General features: G+C 47.4%; 1 protein-coding gene across 2 annotated transcripts in view; it reads right to left on the reverse strand.

Annotated features, from left to right (window-relative positions):
* The window catches only part of USP24 (ubiquitin specific peptidase 24), a 57,576-nt gene that overhangs the window by 6,970 nt on the left and 32,280 nt on the right, over positions 1-18,326 (reverse strand). Inside the window, exons 42-64 of one of the 2 annotated variants that reach the window (XM_032945918.2) lie at positions 18,055-18,174; positions 17,153-17,281; positions 15,943-16,041; positions 15,393-15,475; positions 14,879-15,020; positions 14,327-14,446; positions 13,610-13,905; positions 12,925-13,052; positions 12,108-12,577; positions 11,339-11,434; positions 9,453-9,556; positions 8,985-9,098; positions 7,955-8,054; positions 7,193-7,312; positions 6,684-6,773; positions 6,169-6,271; positions 5,589-5,713; positions 4,495-4,608; positions 3,538-3,603; positions 2,493-2,559; positions 1,938-2,016; positions 1,285-1,360; positions 505-591 (exon numbers count right to left, since the gene is read on the reverse strand). In XM_032945918.2, coding sequence (XP_032801809.2) covers positions 505-591; positions 1,285-1,360; positions 1,938-2,016; positions 2,493-2,559; positions 3,538-3,603; positions 4,495-4,608; positions 5,589-5,713; positions 6,169-6,271; positions 6,684-6,773; positions 7,193-7,312; positions 7,955-8,054; positions 8,985-9,098; positions 9,453-9,556; positions 11,339-11,434; positions 12,108-12,577; positions 12,925-13,052; positions 13,610-13,905; positions 14,327-14,446; positions 14,879-15,020; positions 15,393-15,475; positions 15,943-16,041; positions 17,153-17,281; positions 18,055-18,174 — 2,928 coding nt within the window. Of the gene's footprint in view, positions 1-504; positions 592-1,284; positions 1,361-1,937; positions 2,017-2,492; positions 2,560-3,537; positions 3,604-4,494; positions 4,609-5,588; positions 5,714-6,168; positions 6,272-6,683; positions 6,774-7,192; positions 7,313-7,954; positions 8,055-8,984; positions 9,099-9,452; positions 9,557-11,318; positions 11,435-12,107; positions 12,578-12,924; positions 13,053-13,609; positions 13,906-14,326; positions 14,447-14,878; positions 15,021-15,392; positions 15,476-15,942; positions 16,042-17,152; positions 17,282-18,054; positions 18,175-18,326 lie in introns of those variants that run through there. The other variant, XR_004402293.2, reaches the window with a different exon arrangement.

Consider the following 18,326-nt stretch of genomic DNA (forward strand, 5'->3'; position numbering starts at 1 on the left):
ACCCAGCTTGTGGTCCGGGCCAGGATAGCGAACCGTGTCTAGTTCTGACGTAGCGCGGCTAGATGGGCATTCAACACTCAAGTGTAGGTTGTGTTATGTAAGGTTGAGTTACTGAAATAAATAGTGTTGCTCCCAAGACAACGTCTGCGACTCAGTTGGACTCACTACACATGCGAGACGAAACCGGAGAGCCTGGAGAAGTGCACGTGCGTCAGGGGAGTAACACTATCTCTGGCAATGTATGTATGTATGTTGAACTTCTTTCGCACCGTACATAGTCAACCGTGCTAATTGGAGGTGCGGGGAGAAGGACAAGCCAGGGTACGGCACCTCCTCGACACCCACGGGAAGGGAGCTTCTCAACATTTGCACAATCCACCAACCCTCGCCTCCACTGTGCTAGATTACAGGCGTGCGCGCCACCATCGCCCAACATCATGAATAATGATGATCATGATGGCGATGAAAATGATGATAAAGATATTCCTGTCATCAGCAACTCACCTGTGCAGACATGGTCCGTTGAAAGGCTTTTCCAATAGAAGTCTCGTTTGAGATGTCAGTTTGTGGAGCGTAGTACTGATCTGACATCTGTGAACAACAAGCGAGCCCTGTTTTAGAGCACATAGTTGGTTGGTAAATCAATAAAGATCCCCCAAACAACCTTTAAGACTTTTGTGGCAAGTGCTGTTAGCGAGCACCTCTTAAGGCCAGCATGGCCACGCAAAGGGGTGGGTGGCGAGCACCACACTCAGCCTCCTTTGGCTCCCTAATTCTTATGTTTACATACCAAGGCAGCTATTCATTTAAGGCCCATTCGATCTAGGGGAGGCCCAGGGCATGTTCAGATATGTCACTTATATTGGCCACGAATAGGAATCAAACTCGAGCCACCAGGTTCGTAGTGCAGTACGCTAACCTGTACACTACCACTACCCACTGGTGCATCACAAACACACACAAAGGTTCTCCATAAAGCCATTTCATCTGTTGAGCCATTGCTGTTCACGAGCAACTATTAAGGCTGGCATGGCACACAAACTGCTGATGTCACCCCAATGCTGAAGTTTAAAACACACACCGGGTGGTCATTTAGGATCGAGGTTACTTAGTGGAGTCCCAGGACAACTTTTGATAACAACTTGCCACTTATATTACCAATGGCAGGGAATTCAACTTTGGTCACCACTTGGTTTAAAGCACAGTGCGCAACACCAAGGGACCACCACTCCCCACACACACATTAACATGCAAAGAAACCATCACACATACATACACATGTACCTTTTTCTGGAGCCACTGAACAGTCCATGAGAGATGGTAGGTGTCACCACGAAAATATTCTTTGGCAGATGAACACCTACGCAGTATATTCATGCACAAATTTCAAAATTATATAGAAATATACAAACGTACAAAAAATTTACATTTATAATACAAAGATCCTCGGTGTAGCCTTACACAGGCTGTTGGGGCAAGTGCTGTTATCGAGCACTCATCAAGGCTGGAACAGCACACGAGAGGATGGGTGGCCAGTACCACGCTCGGTCATCTTTGTCTCCCGAGTGGCAGTGTTTACACAACTATACCAGGTACCCATTTGGGGCTGAGCGACCTATGGGAAGCCCAGGACCGGTTCAGATAATCATCACTGGTGTTGGCCATGAGCGGGAATCGAACCAGGGTCACCAGGTTCGTAACGCAACACGCTACCGCTATACTACCGCTCTCCATTAATATGCACGCATACACATACATATAATCACACATTTCAATAGCATCGTCATCATCATCACCACCACCATCACCACTACCACCATCTCCACCACCAGCACCATCATCTCTGCCATCACCACTACCAGTTGCTGAGCCAATTCAAATGCACCATAAACCACAACCGTTAAAACTGTTAACCCCACCAAACATAGACCTCTGACCTCTGGGCCAGCCCCATGATGAACTTGATGCATTGGTAGCAGCGCGAGCTGTCCGTGGTGGAGGTCTGATGCATAAAGGCTGTGGACACAGACACACGCACACGCATACTCACATGGTGCATGCAACAGTGGTTGTCCCCATGGATAAACTGTCCCTCACCATGGGAATGTGGAATTTCCACTGCTGGCTCAAGGGCCACCAGTGGAGATGAGTGCCACCCCATACTTGTTTGAGCAGGGGACACAAACCCAAATTTGAATACAGAGAAATAAAGACATTAATACAGGTACACTGGTACACATATACAAATTAACACACATGTACATACAAGGACACACATGTCAAGTCAAAGTGTCTCATCATTAACCGAGCAACAGGGCAGCGTCGCTTTTCATTTCGGCCCAGAATCAGCTGTGAAAGTTCCACATTCCCATTTCAGGGGCCAGTATCTCCGAAGGATGACCACAGTTTAACTACAATTCAGTGTGCTGTGGTGAGTAAATAACGTCTCGTCTCTCTGGAACGTCTGTGGGGGTCTGCGTCCATTGTCTTACCCAGAAGCCCTCGCTCCCGCTCGAAGGTGAATTTGAGGCGTTCCGTCTGAAGTGGATCCTCGATCATCTACAGACAAAATCAGCAATAACATTCGCTTCAGCAATAAAATTTTGCATCAGCAACATCAGCATCAGCAATAACATCAGCATCAGCAATAACATTCACGTAAGCAATAGCATCAGCATCAGAAATAACATTCACATCAGCAATAACATGAGCATCTGCAATCACATTTGCATCAGCAATAACAGCATCAGAAATAACATCAGCAATAACACCAACATCATCATGCACATGTGCATCCCTTTTGTCAGTCCACTGACAAAAGGGTGAGGGGGTCTCCCCATGCCTGTGTGGGTCATGAGAAATGTGAACATATTTCACCACACTAGCCATTGCAGGATGAAGGCGTGGGAGCGCAGACGAGCAGATATAGAAGAACAGTTCAACGATGGATTGTTCCACTGTATTATGCTGCCCACCACATAGCCCCAATACTATCATCAATATTAACTACCAACATCACCACCATAATCACCATCGTCACCTGAACTACCAAAATCAAACGCCATTAGCCAGCGCAACATTTGGTGGTGACGCGGCCCAGCGGGGGTGGCGCGTTCGCCGCCTGTTGAAGAGCTTCACGGTTCGAATCCAGTGCCCCCCCCCCCCCCCCCGATTAATACTGCAGGTGTAAATAATCATAATACTACGTGCATCCTGCTTCACAGTGGACATTAAAAATTCCTTAACGTCATCATAAGAGTAGGCCATTGTGTGCCGGTGTCAGCATTCAAATTTGTCAAGTTCTAAAATTACTTGGAAATGACCGATGTAGGATTATACACAGAAATCACCACCGCGTACTGACAGATTAATGCCCCAGAGGTCACTTTTGCAAATTAAACACTGGTTTCTTGAGTTTCCACCTGGTTAAAATAAACTTGAAATCATCACTATTGCCACAGTACCACCACTAACTACTACCACACTACCACAAGCATCACCACCATCCATGTCTCCTGATGTGTTGATGTCACTCACAAGAATCTCATGGAGCAACTGGAAGATGGACTTGAGTTCGTTGGGTGGAGCCGTCTCCAGTTGGCTCTGAACGTGCAATTACAAACACACCAATACACTTACGCTAGCACACACATATCCACACAAATAAAAAACAAAGACCCCCCCCCCCCCCTCATAGACTTAACAGGTTGTTGGGGCAAGCACTGTTTCGCGGGCACCTTTGAAGGACGGCATGGCACATTATTGGACGAGTTACCAATACCAAACCCGTCCGTCTTTGTCTCTCCCCAGTGATGTTTACACACTGTAACCGGTATTCATTAGGGCTGTCAAACTAGGAGAGGCCTAATAACAGTTCTAATACTGGTCGCTGAGAATAGCCACGAACAGGAATCGAACTCGGGTCACCAGGTTCGAAGCAGTGTGCTAACCACTGCAAGACACACACACACATAAGCATACCTACTCTCATCTTTAGGGTTGTATAGAATGTGGTAGCAAATGTTATTTAGCAAGAAACTATGCAGAACACAAAACAGATGTCATTTTCTACCAAGTGTTGAGTTAAGTTTGTATCACCGACAGCCAACTCACAATGCTCCCTGCCCAGATTATCCGGGTTGTGGATTAAAAATGTTCCTCTTACACAGACACTGGTTTAATGACTAACAGCTCCCCATTGAGAGTCAATGAATCAGTGTCACTTTAAGAGGCGATAAAAAAACATTGCACATTCAACTTCTTTCCCCTAATTTAATAAACATTAGATACGTTTTCAAAGCCTAATCTAATTCCATGCTTTATCCGGGCAACCACTCTCCCCGCCAACCTGGATAATCGAGTTTTTAGGCTGATGAGGTTAAACCTGAATTCAGCTGACGCCACCCGTGTGCACCCTACCCCAACCGCTTCTCGCTTAATATCCCCCCCCTCTCCCCGAGTTGGTAATCTGTCGAGCCCCCAGCGCGGCCTTGCCTTGATCTGCTGAAGGACAGTGGCGGAGAACTGCTCATTGCAGAAGCAGAGGTAGCAGAGCGCCTGCATGAGGATGGTGACGATGGACGGCAGCTTCCTCAATGCGATGATGACCTACATCAAAATCATCACAAGCATGATGATCAGCTAGGTCATATTCGGCACTATGAGCGGCTGCATCATCACCGGCAGGATTAGTGTCATCACTAGCATCATCCCGCATCTCCGATTAGCAGTTGGCAACGTACGGTGCTAGAGAAGTTCAACATACATACATACTTACATTCTCAACATTAAACCAAGGACCAACATTGTAAATGGTGGAGAAGTGAAAGATGATATGGAAGTAAGAGTATTATTGATGATGATAATTAAAAGGCTGCCAAGTTCCGGGGAAGGAAACATATATGAGATCACGCAATGGAAAGCCAACAATAGCCACCAGCATGTGTCATACACACAAAGCACGTGAATTCACAGTCCTGTATTGATGAAGGACTGTCAAGCTTTTGATGCCACAGATGTGTGTTATGCACACCGTAGCACTTCTGTGCTACACTGGCTGTGTGGTAAGTGTGCACATGTTTGCATGTGCAAGAGCATGCGTATGAACATTACCTGGTGCAAGGGCAAAGAGTAGGGAGGGACTGATGCATTTGTTCATGAGCCAGATCAGATATTGGTACCACCGAAGGCAGTAAAACTTTAGTCATATAAATTTATATTCATAGCTAAAAAAGAGTTCATTACTTGACAACCCCAGCCATAAAAAATATCATTACCACGTAATTCATTGTTATTGGCCACATTGATACATTAGGAGCATTCAGATTATGCCATCTTAGGTGGTACCGACAAGTGAAATATCTGGTCTGGGCTCATGGACTATGGGAAATCATTGGGTGTTGACTTGTGAGTGTATGAATGGTGTGGCCTGACAGCCCTGATGATGATATAGAATGTCACTTTAGTTACTAATCTTGCTAATGCTGCTAATATAGCTGCTGTTGATGATGCAGATAAAGCTGTTGCAGTTAACGCTGCTGCTGTTGTTGTTGATGATGATGAGGTGGTAGTGTGGTGCTCCTCCGCACCTCTCTGATGTAGGCCTGGTTGCTGTTTGTGAAAAGGAGTTGTGTGATGTCCTCAGGTAGGGTGAGGAGGGCGTTGGCGGACGGCGCCTCCACGGCGGTGAAAGTCATGACCGCAGTGCCAGGTTCTGTAACGTCAATATCAAACGGTCAACACTGCAAAGACCAGCAGCGTCATGGTCAAGAGCAACAGTACCCGCATTGGGATCATCAACATCACATTTCATTAAGAAACATTATCAGCATCATCAGCAATCGCACAATCGTAGACATCAGTGGCATTGTCACCACGAGCAATAACATCATAATCAGTAATACCATCATCAGCAGCATCAATACCATCAGAAATATCAGTGAACATCCTCATCAACAGCAAACATAGAGTCACCACCAGAAGCAGAAATAGTATCATCAACCACATCAGCAATTTCATCATCATAGCAGCATCAACCAAATAATCATCAACGGTAGCAGCACCAGTATGATCATCTCAGTCATCATGATCGCCATACCACCGTGATCAGCAGCATCAACATCTTTGTGTGCTGATGCTTCTGCTTGTGATGGTGGTGACTTCACTCACCCACAGTGGCCTGTGATGAGACGTCACAGTGCAGGATGATGAGTGCCAGACAGGAGTGGAGGCCAGAAAACTCTCGCGTTTGAGACATGGTCCAGTGACGATTCTGCGAAAAAATAAAAATCCTTTAACACGAAGCTTTCGATAACAGAGACAGTGGGAGAGATGGGGTTGTGGGGAGTGGAAGTGTCGTGGTTAGTGCGCTGCACTATGAACCTGGCGACCCGAGTTCGATTCCCGCTCACGGCCAACACAAGTGACGATTATCTGAACCGGTCCTGGTCATCCCCTAGGTCGATTCAGCCTCAAAATGCATACCTGGTGGGTGGTGCTGGCCACCCACCCTGCTGTGCTGGCCTTCATAGGTGCTCGTTAACAGCACTTGCTCAGTCTGTTCATGCTATATGGAAGGTTTTTGTCTTTGGTGGGCTGTGTTAGTGGTATAGATGGGGCTGTGTTAGTGGTAAGGTTAAAGATGGGGATGTGTTAGTAGTAGGGGTAGATCTGGCCCTCTGCACCTGGTTTGGTTGAGGTCCAGGTCCCAACAGGAATGAGATGAGGCGCCGGAATGCAGAAAGGTCCAGCAGGAGCTGGCAGGAGGGTGGACCCTGAAACACAAGGTGACAAGGAGCGCCATGAGGATTCATAGGGATACGTGGGAACACAGAAGGCATAGGAAGGCAAGAGGACACGTTGAGTAGCACTGGGACATAAAGAAGCATGGGAAACCAAGGGGACACATGAGAATACATAGGAGGACTTGGGGAAACAATGGGAAGTTTGGGGAGGCATGGGAGAAAATGAGAATACAAAGGGAGTTTAGGAGGCTATGTTTTCGAATCATTGTCTGGATTGAGATCAGATTCAAAGAAACAAGCTTTGATTGAGTGTCAGCTTAAGGAAATCGAATTTCATGTTTAAAGTCATTATCGAGACTCCAGGCGACTGGGTTTCAGGAACGTCTTGAGACTTGGCTTCAGGAAACCGGTTTTGGGACCAGAGTTTTGGATTTTTGACGAATTCTTACCCTGCGAGCGAAGGACTCCAGGAGTCGGAAATACTGGGCACAGTTTTTACAGTTCTCCATGACATCTTTGTCTAGGAGGTCCAGTAAGGAATCCACCAGCTTCTTCAATCCCTGCACAACCTGACACAGTGATGACAAGCGTTGAGTTTTGTTTTCCACAATCCACTAGGACAATGCATAATGGTTGTGTCCAATGTTGCTGTACTTCAGTGAACAAACCACAGTGTCTGCGGAGAGCTCCTGCCTTTCACACCTACAAACCAGTAGCATTTGCTTAACACGCCTGCTGATGAGGCTTATGAAAGTCAAAACAAGTCCAGTTTGCCTGCTTGTCTATGCCACCACAATACACGGAGAATTAATGCAGGCCATGCACCCTTTCCGTCCCGTGATTGGCTGGCCATCTAGGCAAAGCAGACAAAAGTGACATTTTATCAATGATAGTTGCACAATCGGTAATATGGCTACTGTAAATTATGGAGAAAAGTCTTTCATGGCGAGCGATGCAACTGTGTCTCTGACATGGCCATTACGAACCTGGCACGACCGTATTGAACTATCTGACAGTGATGACGAGTTTGAGGTCTTGAACCCATGATCTCAGCATTGCTGGTTCAGTGACTCTGGCACGGCCATCATGAACCACCCCCCCCCCCCCCCCGCCCAGAGAAACACACGCACTCACCTAGACCTATGCCTTGAACCAAATATCTCAGTGATGCTGGCTAAGTGTCTCCGACATGGCCATTATGAACCCATCACCTGGCTGTCTGTGTGCTGGAGTCCGCCCTCCAGGGTCTTGTCGAGAATGGTTGCCGTGTGACTCCTGACCTCACGAACGCCGCACTCGAGCAACAGCAGCCTGGGTCAGAGGTCAGAGTCAAAGTGCAGGGGTTAAGGGTGACACATAAACAACCTAGATGTCTGGGGTCAAATGGAAAACTGGTTTGAGGTCAGGGGATGGGACATGGTTGAGCTGGTCATGGCATTGGTGGGAATTATTTTGGTGGTAATAATGATAAGGGTTGTTGTGTTGAAGGCAGTCATAGGTGGTTCAGATGATGGTGGAGGGGAGGTAGTGTTTGTGGTTTTGCAGTTGTTGGTAGTTGTGGTGAAAGTTGTGATGGAGCTGTGGTGCTGTAATATTGGTAGAAGTGGTGAGAGTTGTTGTAGTTGTGGTGGTTGTGGTAGCTGCGATGCGGTTGTGCTGTTGTAATGACGATGACGATGGTGGTTGTGATGATGGTGGCGGTAGTGGCAGTGGTTTAGGTAGTTGTGGTAGTTGTGGTGGTGGTAGTTGGGGTGCTTCTTCTTGTGGTGGTTGTGATTGCTGTGGTGGTTGACATGGTTGTGGAAGCTGTCGTGGTTGTGGTAGCTTTGCTGGTTGTCATGGTTGTGGAAGCTGTGGTGGTTTTGGTGGTTGTGGAAGCTGTGGTGGTTGTGATAGCTGTGCTGGTTGTCATGGTTGTGGAAGCTGTGGTGGATGTGGTTGTTGTGATAGCTGTGCTGGTTGTCAGGGTTGTGGAAGCTGTGGTGGTTGTGATAGCTGTGCTGGTTGTCAGGGTTGTGGAAGCTGTGGTGGATGTGGTTGTTGTGATAGCTGTGCTGATTGTCAGGGTTGTGGAAGCTGTGGTGAATGTGGTTGTTGTGATAGCTGTGCTGATTGTCAGGGTTGTGGAAGCTGTGGTGAATGTGGTTGTTGTGATAGCTGTGCTGGTTGTCAGGGTTGTGGAAGCTGTGGTGGATGTGGTTGTTGTGATAGCTGTGCTGGTTGTCAGGGTTGTGGTTGTACCGTATTGTCTCATGTCCCTCTGTGCTCCTTATCGTCTCCAGGAGCCATTCGCAGGCCCGACCCGAACGGCAGAGCAGAGACCCGACCAGCATCATCCACTCATCAACATCCTCCCTGCATCACCACCACCACCACACTTATCATCATCACCATCAATTTCAGCAGCAGCATTAACATCATCACCACCATCAACTTAAGCAATTTAAGTAATAATTAGCAGTATCAACAGCATCACCATTGCCATGCGGCCTCAGCAGCAGAACCATCAGCACCAGCAACATTTTTATTTTAATAACAATCACCATCTTGACCCGCATCATCATCGATATAACCATCAACACCATCGTTAATAAAGGAATGGATAAGGCAGTTGAGGTGTAGGAGACAGTTAAGGACATCGTGCACATGAGCGAGGCGTTTGAGAAGATGAAACGAGGTTCAGCGTTGACGAGGTTGCACAGGTCTCACCAGAGCTTCTTCTTAGTGCGAAGGAAGGTGTTGAAGAGAAAGTTCACGGCCAAACGCAGACTCACGGTCGCCATCTCCTCAAAGTCCGCGTGCTTGCTCTTATTCTGAATAACACAGGAGCCGAGTCTCAATCAAAACACTGGTCCTAAATTCTTACAGCCCTTGTCAATTCACTGCTGGGTGAAGGCTTCCCCACATCGTGTCAATCATCACGCTAGTCAGTGCAGCTTCACGAAGGGGAAAAGGAGGCCCAGGACTGCTAAGGTCATACAGGTTCAAAGTGTAGTGTGCAAACTACTGTGCCACCACCCCAGTGGTCCTAAACGTCTTAATCGAACCTCCAATACTAAAAAACCTGGTTTTAGGATAGCAGGCGGTCTGTTGGTGTGCTCGGGTGGTGGAGGTTGTGCTGTAGAGCGGTGACAGACACAAGTTTGATTCCCGCTCACGGCCAGCACCAGTGACGATTATCTGAACTGGTCCTGGGCCTCCTCTAGGTCGACTCAGCCTCAAATGAGAACCGAGTGCGGTGTGTAAACATTGCCACTGAGGAGACAAAGGCGGCCGGGCGTGGTGCTGGCCACCCACCTCTTCGTGTTAAGTGCCGGCCTTCATAGGTGCTCTTGCTCCTTTCGTCTGTTAAGGCCATACGGGGGATATTTATCTCTGTGCTGAAGATCATGCTTATTGGTTCAGTGTCTAGGGGTTGGATGTGATGCACATTCCTCATTTGGCATAAGGGTGACGTGGTGATCCATGTAATGTGGGATACATGTTCATGTGGCATTCACTGGTTTCATGAGATCACAATGCAACACCTTAACAATGGCTGGCGGCTCCCACACTGAGACTTCATAAAAGCCAACCTACCTAAAATCCCAGTTGGCTTGGATCCTTGACTCTCTACTGCAATATTAGTGATAGATCAACACGCATGTTCTGTACTTCTAATCAGGTAAGAATGAATCAAGCATTATCACACAAAAGCTTAAAATAATGTAACAGCCTTTTTCAATGAACTGCTGGATAAGCACAGAGTGCTGCACACGAGCTGTTCAGTACAAGGTAAGATTCCTTTCCCTGGTGAAAAAAATGCATATAGGTAAATGTAATATCACTATAAATATCCAGTATTATTTTAAAATAAAAATAGACCCCATGTTAGTTAATTTTACGAGATATGGATGACAAAGTGTAAAGAAAAAAAAAACTCCGCACATGTCAATAACATTGAGTGGCCTTAAAATTATTTTTTTTTAAAAAGGTGACATTTTGGGCAATGGCCCTTATTTCACAGCACATACAGAAAGCGGTGGCGTTTGCGATGCAAACTGCTGTGCCACGACTTCAGGGTCACGAAACACATTGGCAGTGGTGACCGGGTGTCCAGGTCTGAGTCCAGAGTCACAACAAGAAGCCAAGAAATGGGGAAGAGCTCAAGGTAAGGATAAAAACTGCCCTTGGAAAAGTTACTAGATACATTTTGGGAGAAAAGTATGGAGAAATTTCCCAGTTGGGATGAAAAGGTATGAACAGCATTGAAGTCAGCATAAAGTCTTGCATTACTTTAAAACCTGGGAGGGACTTAATCATCACAGCATCATCATTATAACCAGCCATGATCTATTTACTGCCAAACGAAGACCTCCCCAATCCGTCACCACCTGTTACAATCCTGCATTGTAAATGATCCATGCAGCTCCTGCACACAGCCACGCTGTACAGTGTTAAATCACCATCAACCATCATCATCCCTCTTGGGGCATAGAGAATGGGTAATGCTAATTAGTGTAAGCAAGTCAACAGCAGTGGTTTATGACCAATTGAGAAAGACTGGTCACTGCCATAGGAATGTGGAATTTCCACCTTTTTGTCTCAAAACTCACGACATTGATGGACGCCAGCGCTCGGATGAATTTGAAGTAGTTTTGGTTGTAGACCTCTCGGTTCTTCATGAACTTCAGGTTTTCCTCGAGAACCGCCTGGTAGCATGAAGCAGAAAAATTCCTTTATGTCACCAAGTCGATAAAAAAAATCAACAACACCAACAAATGAAGTGACATGCCACGAAGAAAATGGCGTCCAAGATGGCGGCCTGAGGTTGAAGGTCAGGCCTGCAGGGCTTAGCGAAAAAGTAAAGATAAGTCAGTGGTGAAGGGGTGGGGGATAGGGGGGCACGTGAGGGAAAATGGGAAAATTAGAGTTATTGTTAGGATTTGTGTTATTGTCAGGCTTTGGTAACGGTTATGGTCACAGTTAGGGTCAGGGCGGTGCTCAATTTCATGCGTTATTTTATGGTAAGTGTTCAGATAAGATCAAGCATTAGGGTGTTAGGAAGGGGTGTAATAATTAAGGTCAGGATTGGGATGATAGTCAGCACTAGTGTCAGCGTAATGGCTGGTCATGTTAGTCTCAATGAACTTGGGCTTGTGTTAATATCCAGCATGGTTATGGTTATGACTAGGGTCATGGCCAGTAAGTGTCAACATGTTCACATGTTTAGGGCTATGGTTAGGAATATGGTCGGTGCTAGTGTCATTGATATGTTCAGCATGAGTGTTAGTGATATGTCAGTGATTTGGCTAGACGAGCTAGCATCAGTGCGTCTGGGATAGTGGCCGTGTCGAGGGCTCGTATTCGGACAGCATCCCACACCTGACAGATGGAGGGCGGCATGCGCTCCCCCAGCATCCCTGTACGCTCCCAGCGCCGCACGAGGCGGGCGAGCAGGGAGAGTCCGTCGTGAGCCCGGGGCGGGCGCGGGGACGAGGCCGGGGACAGATCCGGGGACGCTGCTGCAGCCGCCGCCATAATACCCGGAAACACCCCCTGTCTGGATCCAGATCCAGAACCGGAGCCAGGGGTGGAGGTGGCACCCAATCCGGAACCGGAGTCAGATACGGCATTGGAGCCCAATCCAGAACCAGAGCTAGATCCAGAACTGGTGCTGACACGGCTTTTCTTGGGCAATACAGGTGAGATGGCAGTAGTGGAGGTGGCTGTGGTGGTTGAAATGTTCGAAGCAGTAGCAGAGGCAGCAGCAGCAGCAGCAGATGCCCCAGTGCGTTGGTAGAACAGCATGTAGGCATTCCAGTAGCGGCGACGAAGATCCGACGCAGAGTTGTCTAAACACACGGGAGGCACAGGTGGTGGCAGTTATGAAAGTGCTGACGATGGTGGTGATGTTGCTAATGTTGGTGGTGGCAGTGTGATGAAGATGGTGATGGTAACATGAGTGGAGGTGTTGTTGGTGCTGACAGTGGTAATGATAGTGGTGATGAAGATATGGGTGGTGACGATAGAGATGCCGACAATGGTGGTAATGGTGTGGCCGATGGTAGTGGTTTTGGTAATGATAATTATAGTGATGGTGGTGATGTGGTTGAGGTTGTGACAGTGGTGGTGATAATGCTGCTGCTGCTGATGCTACTGATACTGGTGATGCTGCTATGCTGTTGCTGATGATTCTCACGTTGATCGTAAACCTTCGTTCTGTACTCTCCGCCGAAGCATTCATATTCCAGGGCCTCTTCCGTCATCTCAAACCCCTCCACTTGGGTGTCGTTAAACCGGAACCAACGGCCAAGAGCAGGACCGGGCCTGGCATAACCACAACAACCCAAAGACAACCATTAAGTACAACAACAACCATCAATCAAACAGCATCATCATCATCTTCTGCATTACCATCACAATCCATCAACTCAACAGCATCATCATGTTTATCATCTCCACAGCCACCACAACCATTTAAAAAAGAGCATCACCAATATCTCCACAACCACAGTAACCATCTAACTGCATAATCGTCATTGTCATCTCAACAACACCATGAGCTTAGCAATGGTAGCTCAATGTCTCTGACATGACCATTATGAGCCCCCTGAGAGAGACAGAGACACTCAGAAAAGTGCTTGAACCCAGAAGTCATTGGTTGCCAGGCCAATCAATGTCTCCAACACAGCCATTATTTACCATCCAAGATAGACAAGGCCTCAAAAACCCACGCTCTTAGTGATGCTAGCTTCATGCCTGCAACACGGCCCATTATAAACCCCCACAATCAGAGCAAGTGAGAAATATTCAGACCAGAGCTTAAAAACCCTCAAAGGTTGCCAGCTCAGTGTCTGCGACACCACCGTTATGGAGCGTCTCACCTGCGCTCCTTGATGAAGCTGTAGTAGTGCCCAGCGTGCGCTTGTCCGCTATGAACCACGACGCCCACGAGCTCATACTGATCGTCGTGCACGCCGGCTCCCCCGCCCGGCGACGCCGTGGCCGTCCCATTCAACGCCGCGCCATTGCTTCCGCTGCTGTTGCCATTACTACTGCTGCCATTACTGCCGCCGTTACTGCCGCCATTACTGCCACCATTACTGCTGTTGTTGCTGCTGCTCTCTTGGCGAGCAAGCCCCACGGTCGTGTACGGCTCCATGTTGAGGAGGAACGGGAACTGGGAGGTATGGGGTCGGGGGGCGGGGAGAGAGGGGAGGCTTGAGGAGGTTCGGGAGGTGGTGGTGAGAGGTGGTGGGAGGTGGATGAGGTTAAGAGGTAAATGAGCAGGTTGAGGAGGTGGAGGTCGTTGAGTTCGGGGCAATATAGAGAGTGCGGCCAGAGGCAGATCTGATATATGCATTGCATTTTGTGCGTTTTGTCATTTGTTTATGGTATATGCACAAAGCTCACGTGAACTACTAGAGGTTACTAGATTCACCACGTTGTTTAAAAAAAATCATTCGTTAATCAAACCATGACCGTGCATTGAGGGGGAAAAAATGTGACACCCTTAATGGTGATGGTGGCAATGCTCCTGCTGCTAATGATGATGATGCTGTGCAATTGGTGTTGCTGCCACTGATGAAGATGACCCTTACTCGGATCTGCTCGTCATATTTGATGGGGCGGCCGCTGTCCCAGTCGAATCCGAACCTCATGAGATGAATCACGAGCAGCTCTGGCAGGGACTTGATGCACATTCGCTTCACAGTCGTGCGCTGCAACAAAGACAAAGATCCCCCATATTTAGCCGACAGACTTCTGGGGCGAGCGCTATTAGCAAGTACCCATCAAAGGCTAATATGGCCCATGGTGGGGGGGGGGGGGGGGGTTGTGGCCAACACCATGCCCAGCCACCTTTGTCTCCTCAGTTCTGATGTTTACACACTGCAAAAGATACTCCTTTTAGGCCAAGTCAATCAAAAGGAGGGCCAATATTGATTCAGCTATTTTTCAATGATGCCGGTTGCCTGGTTCAAAGCGTAATGCACTAACCATTACACACACGTAGACACGTACACACCCACACACAAATACCCACACACATGAGCGCACAAGTGCAGAGGTGTGTACCGAGATGCACGCGTGCTGTTTGGCTACAGTCTGGGCCAGTGCAAATGCGGGAAGTATAATCTGGACCAGTGTCTCACCTTGAGGCAGCACCTCTCACAGTAGTACGAGTTGTCCCCTTCCAGGAGTTCGCCCCTCACAAACTGGTCAAGGCAAACCTCAAGACTCGAGCCGCCAGTCACACCGAGGTCGAGAGCCACAAACAGCTCCTCTCTCTCATACCTGAGACACGGGAAGGTACGGGGAGGAGAAAATACACAGAGAGATGTTGATGGGGAACAGCAGCATGGGGAGAAGGTAAATGAGCTGGGAAACATGGGAATAAAGGAAGCAAAGTGAGAAGAAGACAGTTACAGGGAAGAGCATTAGGTGTAGGGAAACACAGGGAGGATAAAGGAGAAATTGGGGAGAAGAGAGTGGAGAAAGGAGGTGCAGAGAGAAGGGAGACAAGAAGGGGGCATGGTAGGAGACACAGAGGAAAGGGACATGTTTTATTGCACTGGCTGCCCAGGTCTGATTTGTGCTCATATTTTGACGGAATGCAATAGAATGAATGGTTCCGCACTGTGTGTTTCTGCTAGCAGTAAGACGAACCTGTGTGGACAGTCCTTGCAGATTTTCTGGTCGGAAAAAACTCCCTGAAAAGTGTTCTTAAAGATCTGTTCCTTTCCCAGTTTCTGTGGTACACATCGTGTAGAAAACAAAACAAAATAGCATGTCAAATTTACAATGTTTACCAATAAAATATATGTTTAACATTTCACTGAATTTAAGTAGCAAGAGCTGGGAGAAGAGAGTTATGATATGGTTATTGTTACGAGTAAGGATTAGTGTTGAGTTAGGGATAAGGTTAGGAGACAGTGTTAGAAGTATGTGTTATGAGTTAGGAGTTAGGATACGTATTATGGTTCATGTTAGGAGTTAGGATACGTATTATGGTTCGTGTTAGGAGTTAGGATACGTATTATGGTTCATGTTAGGAGTTTGGATACGTATTGTGGTTCGTGTTAGGAGTTGGTGTTCGGAGTTATGGATAGGAGTTAGGAATAAGTGTTGCGGGTTTGTGTTATGAGTTACAGTAAATGTTATGTGTTGGAGTTAAATAGTAAGGCTGTCGAGTCAATGGACAGGTTTATAACTTGACCTTCAGGTGTTCGTCGATTTGGTCGATGATGCTGGTGAAGAATTCGTAAGCATCCTGCTGATCCCGAACCATCAGGGGCCGGTTCCAGAGCCTGAAGATCTGGGAAAACCAGGAAATACGCACACACATACATACACACATGATGTATGTACATTTAGGTGAATGTTTGTGTGTAAGTATTAATAGGCTTTGACCATATTCTGTTTTTTCCGGTAAAGTTACATTGATAGAAAAAATAATAAAAGCACTTATTATTTTTTCTATCTACATGACTTTACCGAAAGAACCAAAGAATATTAATTCCTGCAGTCACAAAAGTTTCAAGTCAGGCTTTGACCAGTCGCCGCCCTCCAACAACAACATAGGGCAGAAAAGTGATGCTCACAACGATGAGCAGAGCGGCTGCTGAAATGCAGCAAGTTGGCATAGTAGCGTGCACAGGTGGTGCATCTGTCAGTCATCTCAGTCAGTCAACCCATGGCACCAGGGTCTGTCCCGTAACCTTCTGTCAGTGAGCCTTTGACACTTAACGTGGCCTGGCACAAGCGGAGTGGCGATGTCACCACCACTTAGTGGCGAATGGTGGCTGTTATTGTTGTTGAAGTATTAATAATCCATGGCAGTGAATCGTGAGGGCATTCCAAAATGTCACCACAAAATATACAATTTTCAAACATTGTATCTTATAATATCTGATTGCATTGTTTATAATTATCTCAAAATGTTAAAATGTAAAGGTGCAGCCTTGCACGCCACCCAATTAAAGTTTGTTGCACTTCTAGAATATAATTTTAATTTACATGAATGACTTGGTCAATCAATACAATCAACATTATGATCATCTACATCTACATATGTGTGTGTAGGTAGTTGGGAGCAGTAGTGCGATGATTAGCACGCTGCACTACGAACCCGGCGACCCAAGAATGATTACCCACTTACACCCAACATCGTTGACAAAAGTCTGAACCGATTCTGGGCCTCCCCAAGGTCGACTCAGCCTCAAAAGGAATACCTGATGCACTGTGTAAACATCAGCACTGGGGAGCAAAGGTGGCGGGGCGTGGTATTGGCCAACCACCCCCTCATGTCCCGTGCAGGCCTTCATAAGTGCTCACGAACAGCACTTGCCTCACCAGTCTGTTAATGGTTACACAGTGGATCTGTGTATTTAGAATTGTGTGTATGCGTGTATGTATGTATGCATCACCTTCCAGAATGTCTGTGGCACGTAGTACTGCAGTTTGCTCTCCATGAGGTGTCCAAAGAGACACTGCACTTGATAGAATACGCTCTCATCTGGGTTCTCCGCATCCTCCCCCTCCACAGCCAGAATGGCCTAGAAACAAATGCAGACACAACAGCAGCCACTAAGTGACAGTGACATCACCACGGCGCTTGTGCCAGGCCAAATGCACCGATGCCACGTGAAGTGTGTAAGGCAGAAGGTCACAGAACAGACAGATAATATAAGTTAACCGACTGAAATGACTCACAGATGCACCGCCTGTGCGCTCCAGTTTTCAGACACATGCAGACACACGCTGACACAAAGATCCCCCGTATAGCCTTAAAAGACTAAGGATAAGTGCTGTTAGCGAGCACCTTTGAAGGCCGGCACAGCACATGAGGACATGGGAGGCCAGCACCATCCCGGCCATCTTTGTGAGCATGATTACACCATGTTTACACATCGCTGAAACTCATTTGAGGCTGAGTCGAACTATGGGAGGCCCAGGACCAGATCAGATAATGATCACCGGTATTAGCCGTGAGCAGCAATGGAACTCGTGTCACCGGGTTCGTTGCACAGCCCGCTAACCTCTACACTACATGCAAACACACATGCTGACACACACACACATGCACATACATATATACGTGCTAGTGACAGTGTTTGGGTCAGGGCAAAGGCTAGCACTACTTTCTTGTTGGAGTTCGTACTAGTTTGGGTATTAGGATTAGTGTGGGTTTTGGGGTTAATGTAATATGAGGGCTAACACCAGTGACAGCATTAGCATCACGGCTAGTACTAGCGCTAGTATTAATGCTGATGCTAATGTTCGAGCTTTTGTTCATGGTAAGGGCCAGGAGGCGAGTGTGCGGGACTACCTCAGGTAGGCCGGGATGCATGTAGAGTTGCTGGAACACGGCGTTCATGTAGCAGGTTGCTCCCCCGTTTCTGAGACCCACAAATCCGGACTCGGAGCGACCATCCACAGGCGGAAGGTACTGAAAAAAACCCACCAAGACACAACAAACACACGGGTGTGAGTGACACTGCCTACAAGGACCAGGCCTGAATGACGCCCAACCGTTGGAAGCCAGGGCACATGACACAGCCTTGCATGGGCCAGGGTGAGATTTGCTGAGTGCTATCCAGC

Source organism: Petromyzon marinus, chromosome 1, assembly GCF_048934315.1.
Source record: "Petromyzon marinus isolate PM22_M1 ecotype Great Lakes invasive population chromosome 1, UKy_Petmar_22M1.pri1.0, whole genome shotgun sequence".
Taxonomy (NCBI): Eukaryota; Metazoa; Chordata; class Hyperoartia; order Petromyzontiformes; family Petromyzontidae; genus Petromyzon; species Petromyzon marinus.